The sequence below is a fragment of the Lycium ferocissimum genome, chromosome 11, assembly GCF_029784015.1.
Source record: "Lycium ferocissimum isolate CSIRO_LF1 chromosome 11, AGI_CSIRO_Lferr_CH_V1, whole genome shotgun sequence".
Lineage (NCBI taxonomy): Eukaryota > Viridiplantae > Streptophyta > Magnoliopsida > Solanales > Solanaceae > Lycium > Lycium ferocissimum.
In genome coordinates, this window is record NC_081352.1 from 39,639,268 (window position 1) to 39,650,245 (window position 10,978).

General features: G+C 36.6%; 1 protein-coding gene and 1 pseudogene across 1 annotated transcript; one reads left to right on the forward strand and one right to left on the reverse strand.

Annotated features, from left to right (window-relative positions):
- The first annotated feature begins 3,076 nt into the window (after positions 1-3,076).
- On the forward strand, positions 3,077-4,699 carry LOC132037433 (protodermal factor 1-like; annotated as a pseudogene).
- Positions 4,700-8,535: 3,836 nt separating this feature from the next.
- Positions 8,536-10,547, reverse strand: LOC132036863 (uncharacterized). The gene has a single exon (XM_059427258.1). It carries the CDS (start codon positions 10,051-10,053, stop codon positions 9,007-9,009), a length of 1,047 nt encoding a protein of 348 aa, XP_059283241.1. The 5' UTR covers positions 10,054-10,547; the 3' UTR covers positions 8,536-9,006.
- Between the last annotated feature and the right edge of the window lie 431 nt (positions 10,548-10,978).

Genomic DNA, 10,978 nt, shown 5'->3' on the forward strand with positions numbered 1-10,978 from the left:
TTGTCTCGGATTCCATCAACTACACTTCCTAGTTCCTACTGAAACTTATAGCTCATTTACTCTTCTTCAGACTCACCCTATACTACCATTACACTGCACCCCTATGTACCTTTGCATTCTTGGACTTCAACATCTCACACTAAACATTACATTTACTCAATTACTACTCCAGAAAAAGCAAGGATTTGTACTTCTAGAACCAAAAGAAAATGTAACATTTTGGCCTTTCTTCTCGTGCTTTTTCCACCAGAAATTTGAAGTTTCTCAAAAGGAAAACAAATCAAATGATAATATGATAAATGTAGAAGATCAGCTAGGCAACCATAAAGGCCACAAGCCGAAGAGTGTAAATAGGTGTCATAGATGAGAAACCTACCTCATTGGTTATTTTTGAAATGACAGCTCATGCCAATGGAAATGGTGCTCCTTATTTTAATGTTAGTCTCATCTCTCTACATTTATTGCTAGTACAGGATTTGATGAGTACAGATGGATACTCCATGCACTATTCACATAAACCTAGCTGGCCCTTCACTCACTATTGATGGAACCCAACCTCCCTTCTTTCTATATAAAATATTACTCAAAGTGCATCCATGGGTAAGGCTTAGCGGCCGACGAAATGAGTAAAAATAAAAAAAAACCAGAGTTCAAATTCCACTAAACACAAAAGACGCTAGGTAATTTCCTTTGCCTAAGTCTTGGTAAATTAAGAGTTATCTATGTTGGTGGGAAATAGCAAATACCAAAAGATTAGTTAAGGTATGCGAAAACTGGCTTGGTCACCTCTATTATCCAAAAAACAAATTAGTCAAAGTGACTTTAACACAGAGAGAGACAGACACGCATGACCTACCAATCCCCAAGGGAGGGACAATTTTTTTGATGTCTCATTTACTGCTGCAATTCAATGTCCTCTCTTCACCAACTTGTCTGTCAGGACCATTATTTTTCACTTTTTTAATAGGTCACTGAGTTTCATATTCATGGCACTCTAATCTTATTTAGTCATTGCTTTTTTCAAGTATCTTTTTGTAACCTATCCCTATCTTTGGACATAATCTTACGTTAACAAACACAAATGTAGTTGGGATGGCCCAGTTGAGTGTGATAAACCAGCATCTATAATCCAAGAAAAAGGCCCCTACCTGGAGTCAGCTTGGACCTTGCTGCTGTTTCTACAGTCTTAAATTAAAGACAAAGAAGGATGCTGCTTATCGCTTCTTACGGTTTATTACTATAACTGTTATAGTCTAACATAGTAAAATATGTAAAATTCTATAGATATCTAAAGAGTCTTTCAGAAAGACCACAAATGTTTGCTTGCGTAGTTTTTTGGTTTAATGTGAATACAAACCAAGTGATATTTTTACATCATTTTTCACAATAGGGGACCAAAAAAACGAAGGAAATAAGATGCAACAGCCATGAACTGACACTGACTTAGGCACCAGACATTCTCTGGCGATCAATTCCTCTTTCTAGTCCTTTCCGTTTTTTCATCCAAGGTAGATATCTGGGATTTGAAGTTTATGAATTTTTACGATGACTCAAGTTAATATAGATAATAATAACCGCATTTACAGTCAAATACTTATAAATATTTAAAATAGTTATTTCTTTATACATATACAGGATATTGACAAAAGTTATTGGATTCGCGTGAAACCATAACTTACGAGCTAGGTCCACCTCTGTCTTCATCTGTTCCATTACCCCTTGAATAAGCTGAACAGAGCTTACGAGAAAAAAATAGTAATGTTGACATTCTGACCTCCTCTGACCATTTTCAAGTGGCCGTTTAACCAACTAGTCTCTGTCAGATAGTTAGAAAAAGCTAAGGAAACATGAGTCCATCTCTACAACATTCCCAACCCGCAAAATTTAGGGATATAAAATGTACTCAAGAAACAAAATGATCCTCTACTCCTACCCAGAGGCGAATCCAGGAATTTAAGAGGATGAATTCACCATCAGGGTGGACAGGTGTTCGCCAACCTCCCCCCCCCCCCCCGGCGACAAATGCACACTATATATATGGTAATATTTTTATTTTTAATGCACATATATAAATTTTGAACTAGAGGTTGGCTCGGTGGTTTAGGAAGTTCAAAATTTACCTTGAAGTTCCAAGTTCAAATCTCAAGCACTACATTTTTATTTGCATTAGAAGAAGGGAAATGAAGAAATAAAAGGAACAGAACGTGCAGCAAAAGGTCTACAGGGATTCAATCCCTCAACCTTGAGCACTTGAGCCTGGCGCCTAACAAGTGCTCCATTTAGTTTAGTTTGACTATGTGTTCCTTCAGTTAAGATTAGATATATTTATAAGAATTATACAGATAATATACCGAATTTAGTCGGGTGACCATGTGTTCACGTGACCCATTTTTTACACATAAATTCGCCCCTGCTCCTACCCACAACCCCAATGGAAGCAAAGGATGATGGAAATGATTTTTTTTTTCCGCATAGTGCAAGCTATAACGTCTTGACTTTTAGGGACTGTTTGGTTCCTGGTTAAGAGGAGAGTTATTCATGTATTAAAACTAGCATAGCCAATGCGATGTTGGTAGCTTTTTAGATGCTTTGTATAAAATTCAGCACACCAAGTACGGTATGTGGTTACATTTTACAATCCCACATAAATAAACGAGGTATAAGATATGAGTCAATTTATGTATTTTCATATGCAGAGTAATATATGGAATAACTAATACACGGATAACTAATCCCTGCATAACTATACCCTACATTACTAATACCTGCATAATTCTAACCAGCAACCAAACGACCCCTTAATTAATTACTTAACATTTACAATTAAGAAGACGTAGTGACACCATGCAATAATCCAGACTATATTAGATAAAAGAACTTTTCTGCCTGAAAGTGTTTGTATGGTTTTACAGAGTTCAATAACTAGGCCTTGGAACATATTTTGAATATATCAGGGGTGAAGAAAACATGTTTATGTTTAGAGCTAAGATGGTCTTTCTCAACATTTTGCAACATGGATTTAAGGGAGACTTTAAATGCACCGGCAACATACACAACTAACCACATACTCCTTCACCAGCTTCTATTAACTTCTGTATCTCATCTCTTTATATACTGCTTCTCACTTGTATCACTTCCCATCACTGAACTCTCCATCTCTCCCTTCATTTGTTCTCTTTTCTCTTTGCCAGTCTCCTTTGGAAACAAAGAATCATGGGGAAAGAGAGAAGCAAGCAGAGTTCTCTAATTCTGTGGGCCGCATTTGCTGCATTGCTCTCGCAGAATCTGGTCATTCCTGTCATGTCTTCTGCTTCTTTTGAAGAACAGAAGAACTATTACACCCTGATCCACATATCGGAAGTCCCCCAACAGGTCTCTCTACCCTCTATATATTTTTCTATTTGCTCTACAATCTTTTTTTTAGTGGTTAGTTTTATACATTACCAAAAGCTAACATGCTCTTTAGTGTTTGCTACTATACGGAAACCACTATAAACTATAAAACGGTAAAGTATCAAAGAATCAAGAAATCCCTTGCCACCTTATACTGGTGTTCCTGCTTTTTTTTTAAAAAAAAAAAAAAAATTGTTGGAGGCAACATGCACTCCCACATTATTTGTTCGGTTAGTATCATAATGGGGCTGTTCAATACAAGCACCCTTTATTGAGTAGTTACTAGTTTTGGAGTTTTTGCCCTTAGCAGACTATTTAGAGAGTGTCTTAAATTAAACTGTCTTCACTCTTACTGTCTATTTTGTGAATAACAGGTTCAAGCACACCACCATCACATGGCCATGGAACACCCTCTCATGCAACACCATCTCATGGAAGCAGTAGCCATGGAAAAACACCGTCTGCAAACTGTGGTAACCCTCCAAAAGGAGGGCAGCATCATCATAACCCTACCCCAGCTCCTCCTTCAGGAGGTCATAGTGGTGGTTACTACCCCACCCCTCCAAGTACACCTACACCTAGTACCCCCTCCACACCCACCCCACCAACTACTCCTATCGTTGACCCTGGCACTCCAAGCACTCCTGGTACCCCAACACCATCACCTCCTTTTACATGCGAGTAAGTTTACTAACATCAGCAGCTTTAATTTACATTCTTAACTTCAAAATGAAGAATCTTACAAGACTTAATGATATGATTGCAGTTACTGGAGGACTCACCCGGGACTGATATGGGGCTTGTTTGGTTGGTGGGGAACTGTTGGTGGTGCCTTTGGTGTAGCTAGTGCTCCACGGCTCGGCTCAAACATGAACTTGCTACAAGCACTTGCAAATCAACATACTGATGGACTTGGGCAACTCTACAGGGAAGGCACAGCTTCTTTGCTTAATTCCATGGTTAGCAAGAGGTTCACTTACACCACCACACAAGTCAAGAACAGTTTTGCTACAGCACTCAGTTCAGACAAGGCTGCAGCAGCTCAGGCTCAGCTATTCAAGTTAGCCAACGAGGGTCAGCTCAAGCCTAGAGCTTGAAAATTCATTTTCACAGTCACCATCAATATCTTGTTATTTCTAGTTCATTATGATATTCTATGTGTTTACTTTAGGATCGAGCATTAATGTTTTTCTGTTTGTCTTTATCAAAACTGATGTTTTTCTTTTTGCTTTCGAATCTTACAAAATCAAGAGGATACCAACCTCCATTGTTTAATCAGTTATCAGTAAAATATTTCTTTGTTGTATTACATGAGTGAATGCCACTTCCCAATTTGAGAATGTTTCTTTTTTTCCTCCTTTAAGGTAAAGAAGGTATCTTTCTCAATAAGAACAAAATATTACTGTGCCAGCATGAAGATTCTACTTCTGTTTATAAAACAAAACTACCTCAGTAACCAAGAACAACAAGAGAAACACACACCCGTTGTCTTACCTCTTCTATTAGTCGAAAATAGTTGAGTTTCTTCAACAAACTTTGCCAGCCCCAATTTCTCACGAGAGTGTTGATCACCATCTGCAATTGTAATTACTATTCAGCGCGAGCAACGGATTTGAACATAAAAGAAAGTATTCTAGTAAAAGTTTGAACACCATTCATCATAGAAAACGTGACATGCAAATGAAGAGCACGATTGAAAAAGTTCATGTGACATCAATGCAAACCCATACACTTAGCAGATTCCCTATCAATTGTCATGGATAATATCAGAGAGTTGACATTACCAAAAGGAATTGTTCCATCCATACAGCTATTTGGAAAGTAGAAGCACAATTATAAATACAGGTCAAAAAACATCGGCCTTGTCAGTCTTGATTCATGCAATGTAGATGACAGGACTCCACAGCTGATACATCCAGTTTGTTCTATTTCATTACTTTCTTGATGGCAATATATTTTTATTAAATTATGTGAACATCTCATCCAAAAATTTAAACTATTAGAAAGATCACAAGGTTATGTTCTCCGTGGTCACATACGGGCCTAAATCTTTTTCATGGGCCAAGCTTGTGGAAATTACTTTGGATAAAGAGTGACAATTTACCTGCTTTGATAACATGTTGAATTGTATGATTACCTCATTTAAAAGTGTAAGTTATTAGAGAGTACATTTCTATTTAAATTAATTATGTCTTCAGCACTATTGTTTCTTTGAGAGGAATGGACCTCCAAGAGATTTTTTTCCTTCTTAACTGGATAGATGCTTAGGTAGATAAGACCTAAAAACAAATACATAACAAAGATATAATATAATATGCATAACATATTATAAATATTCCATTAATTGATGGGCGTCACGTTCTCATGTTGCCTGTAATTAGCACCTTTTCTTCTGGTACCTGTATTTATTACTTAGACATCATTTCCTAATGAATCTCCTGATAAAACAATATACCAGCTAAAATGCAAAGGAATTTGTCTGCCAGCATCAGCCTTCAAATGGAACAATTAATGCATCAGCTTACTATCTTAGTAAATAATGGACTCAAAATTAACTCCATTTAATACAACGAGCTGCATCTTTCACGAAATCGGTCCATCAAACTGCAGGTGATGAACTACACCAGAGGTAACAGGTTTAAGGTTACCACAGTGATACAAGTCATACAACACGAAGAAACACATATATCAGTACAGGGGCAACAGGTTCAAGCTTACGCCCAGCAATATAAATCTATGTAACATGAAAAAAAAGCACACCCCCCTCAGCATTTCGTGTCTATTGACAAGATTGCTAATTCAAGACTTATAACTGATTTCTCTTATCAGAATCTCTCTGATAAAACATGCTACAAAAGTCTCTTTCTAGGATGTCATATTCCACAGTATGTTTCTTGATGATAACCAAATTTTATTCGCTTTTAGAGAAGCTGTTAACACTCATCAAGAAGCCACAGGTAGAGTTATAAAATAAAAACTCTTTGAGATAGGGGTTTAACAGACATGCCCTGGATGCTTGAACTCCCATTGTTCTCTTTAAAGGACATGCCATTGGCTTGGATCTTGTCAAGTAAGATTATTTACCCGAAAAGTTCTCATTTCTGACTTACACAATAAATAACTACATCTACAAGCATGTGCTATCTGCCAAAACAACAAAGAATGGAAACTAGGAATAATGAATGGATATGAACTTCATATTACTTTTCAAATGTAAATTTCATACTTAAGATGCTAATTTTGTTTGTTCAAGTGCATCCATGGCTAAAATAAAAATGTAATGGTTTTGAAGTAACAAGAAATCCAGCAGTCTACCTATAGATTTAAAAAATACAGCTCAATGACAGAGAGATGAATGGCTTTGATTATGCGCAGCAGGGCAATAAGCAGTAACGAAATCCACGCTGTCAGACCTTTGGTTCACAACATAATATACTTAAGAAAGAGCAGGTTAATTTATGTACCGCCACAATGAATGCAAACCAACCCAACAACCTATCTCCACAGCATAGATTAGACGCATCATAGTAAAATAATACTACTAAATAGACTCTTGGTATGCACCTGAAATACTTTTTCCTACTTCAGACGACTCAAGTTGTACGATTATTGCTATGCCAAAAAGGAGAATACAAATATACTGAACTCAACCTTATCTTTGCCCTAGTAAGCACCAACTTGGTTGGAGTAAATACTTTTTAACTATCATGACTTATGAAAGTTCTAACATAGATATCTTCACAATCACAAGTTTTCTTCGACAATGTACTATATAATCTTTTAGAATAACTTATGAATGTTTTGCAACTCTCTATAGCTGATAGTTCATAATGATTGTTCATCTGAATGAAGATCTTCATTGTAACTGTTTTGCGCTCCCATCAGAAATTAGGTACAACTGGTGGTTGCATGCCTGCATCTCGAAGAAGCACACATAATGAGTATTTGTAGTTCTTGGCTCAAAAGAGCTACTGAGCTAGGATGCTCGAGCTGATCCGAAATATGCCACACATGATAGATAAAGAGAGAATATAAATAGTCTTAAGGTCCTTTGAGTGCTGGCGGTAGCTAGAAAAGCTGTTGTCAGAGTTACTTCCGTCGCTGATGGACCTAAATCAATATACCATCACATCAGTAATACATAGGAGGTCTCCTTGACGCAAATTTCCAGTCTGATCAGAATTCTGGAGAAAGAGACAATTAAAGAAAAGCAAATGAAAATTTCAAAGAGTATAACAAGAGTCACATGCAACAAACCATATTGGACATGCACCAAGGTTGCAGAACTTCAACCACATTAATCTCCAAGTGGTGACACTATGGGCTTGTATGAATGAATCCTACCATTCCAAATGAATTCTGTACCTTAGCACTAGCCTGAACAATTAGCTAGCAACTAGGAACGTCAATTGTAGTAATACTGCAACTAAAATATCTGTACCGTCACACAAACCTTGAGAGCTCACTCTGACAAATAGTTGCTGTAGAGTATTTACCTTATTGATGAAGGAGCATACAATGTAAAGATTTCCTTTCTTCATGGAAAGCGTAACATATAACTCACTCCCCTCCCTCAAGATGAGAATTCCCATATCCTACTCATGCTGAATGCTAATACAGTATAACAAAATTCTCCAGAGTTGGTTATTTTATTCAGAATTCTGTTTCCAACTTAAAAACATGATATGTTGAAAGTCAAAGATATTATATTTACACTTGCAACAAAATCTAAATCATAGAGAGATCTGAATATAGTCATTGTTTTTCTGCCACATTGCACTAGAGCGAGAATTGAACCATAAATTGATGATTAATTAATGGGGTCATAAGTATCCTAGGAAGGTAAAATAATGTAAATGCCCCAGAGTCATTTGGTTTGGAAGACACACTCAATTGATAGTTTCATCAAACCCCCTCAACCACCTCCAATACATTTTTTAACTAAAGATTAACTTTACTTAATTACTTTCCAACAGATGAAGTTCTTCTCAGACAAAAATGCTCACTCAATTTCTTCTAGAGACTGATACAGGAAAAGAATTTTGGGTACACATGAAAAGAAGTGGTAGTAATAAACAATCACCCATGTTGAAGCATAATTAACTCAGGAAATGAAATTCCAATCCATGTAAAGAGGAAAGATTAGAATAAAATAGATAAAAGTTTGATTTTATTTCCCAAGATATTCAAGAACAGAAAGGCTTGTGTTTCCTATAATGGTGAGATAACAAGAACTTACATGAAATTGCACTTGAAAATTTTCATTCCTAACTTCATTTAAAAAAAAGAGCTTCATTCCTAAGGACAAAGAGTAAACCTAGTTTCAATTACCTTTTTTCTAAAAAACAGAAACAGACCTAGGTACTAAGTGTTTTGCACTATACACTGTTTTCTATATAACAGGAGGCAGCCCTTTCACATGATGAAGTTCGAATGCTGAGACAATATTTTCCATCACAATTTGACCACAGGTATACCCACTTGGACTTCAACCCCGTGAAATAACATGAGCACAAAACAGTACTGAGGTCTGTTGTCACCCAGTCCAAAGCTGTGGTAACCATATTCTCTCCTCTGCTACTAGAGGAAAATTACACAGCATAAGAATGCTGATCAGCTCATATGAGTTTCAAACCAGTTAAAGATTTGCTCAGACGGCAAGCTGGTCATTTCATGATAAGCAAACGCAAGATTCATTTCCTCTTGAATGTGATTCGCTATGGACTTGTCTGGGAGAATAATCTCTCTCTCCTTGAGAGCCGCTTTCCATTGTATTGCACGCCCGTCATTTCTCATGAAACCTTTTGCATCAATGAAACCTTTTTCCTGGAATAGACTATACAACTTCCTTGAGGTAGCTAAATCAAGACCCGGAATCCTATCAGCTAACAGATTAGGTGACAATGCAAACTCCATGCATTTGACCTCTGCAACTTCAATGCCTTTACCCTTCAGGAATGTCAAGTATCTCTCTATTCTCACCCTTCTCCATTTATCTTTGGGCATGTGCACGAAAAGGGTAGGAGGGTAACTTTTCAGAATGTCCATTTGATCAAACAAACCCTCGGCTATCATTATTGTTATACTACTGAATCTTAAATCAGTTGCAAGAACTGAAACAAAATATCCACCAGATGAAGCACCCAAAGCTACAAGAGGCATGCTTTGAAGCTTTTGTTTCACAACCCACCATTCGATAATATCTTTAATGATAAACCTTTCCTCTTCCATCGACCAGCACCTCCCGGAACTAGATACCCCGAGAACTGCAAATCTCTTAGCTAAGGCATTAAGAGTGATAAGTCTTTCTTCAGGTAGACCCACACAATTCGGGCACTTAGGTGATCTGTCCCAAAAGTTAGCTGCTTTACCGTTACAACCATGTGCCAGAAAGAGAATTGCCTTGGGTGAGTCCGGGATTTGCCATATTAAATCTGTCCCATTTCTGAACTCCACAGTTGGGTCTAACTTAACCGAAAAGCTAACGCTATTCAAATTTTCTTTGATTAGACCAGTCAATGAATCAGATTTTTCTCCAGTTTCCCTATATAAAACCCAAACTAAAACACAAATTAAAATGAGAAACGTAGTAATAACAGGCATCCGTACACTTTGGGCATTACTTCGTTGTTTCACCATCCTGTTTCCGCGTTTTAGCATGCCTGGAAATCAATCAATAGTTCAATACAATAGGATCATTACTCTTTAACAGCAGTGCACATCTCAATACAACTTTAAAATAGGTCAAAACTGCAGGTTTGAATAGACAAGAGAACAATATACCCAATTAAACATCCTATAAATTTTAAGAGCATAATTTCCTTGAATCAGGTTTTTGTTCCATCAAATCAACGAGATACATTCTTTTTGGTGGTTATAAAATAAGCAAAAACCAAAAGTCAGTTTCAATCAAATAGAACCATTTGTTATATATATGATTTAATTAGAGTTATGGTATCATTTACTGAAATACAGAGGACCAAAAATCACATTATATTAATGGCATATTGAAGAATCAGCCAGTTAGCAAATAGAGAACAAAACACACACTCTCTTTTCAGTTAGCTGGAATGAATTAAGGTAAGAAAACTTTGCATAAAATCAAAAAAGTAATGGAATCACATTTTCAATTTTTGATAAACCATGTGATCAATTATTTAAACAAAATACAACGTGAATCCATACTATGAAGTGGGGTGTCACAAAGTACCTTAAAGATTTTGTCTTTAGATGTTTCAAAATCAACTATTCATATATCAGTGAATAGTGAAGAATCAAGAATGAAGAACGCTTACTTACACGCGCTACGATGCGAGTAACCGAGCATGTCGACTCTACTTTTGGGTTTGGGGTCATATTTATGGATTTGGTCTTGGCTCAAGTTTATAAAACATCGTATAATTTGATGGATGGCCAGTTTTTACATTACTATTTAAACTATAACCAGATTGTTCAGAAAGTTTAACTTATAACCTAAATGTTGTTGTTGTTGTTCCTCCTCCTCTTCCTCTTCTTGAACAGCGGCAAACATTTCCTAAGAATTTATGTTCTGTTTATCCATGCAGGTAAAAGAAAGAATTTTTAA

What these genes read in the sequence shown, in the direction of transcription:
- LOC132036863 (XM_059427258.1), bottom strand. Translation starts at nt 10,053, where the DNA reads ATGCTAAAACGCGGAAACAGGATGGTGAAACAACGAAGTAATGCCCAA.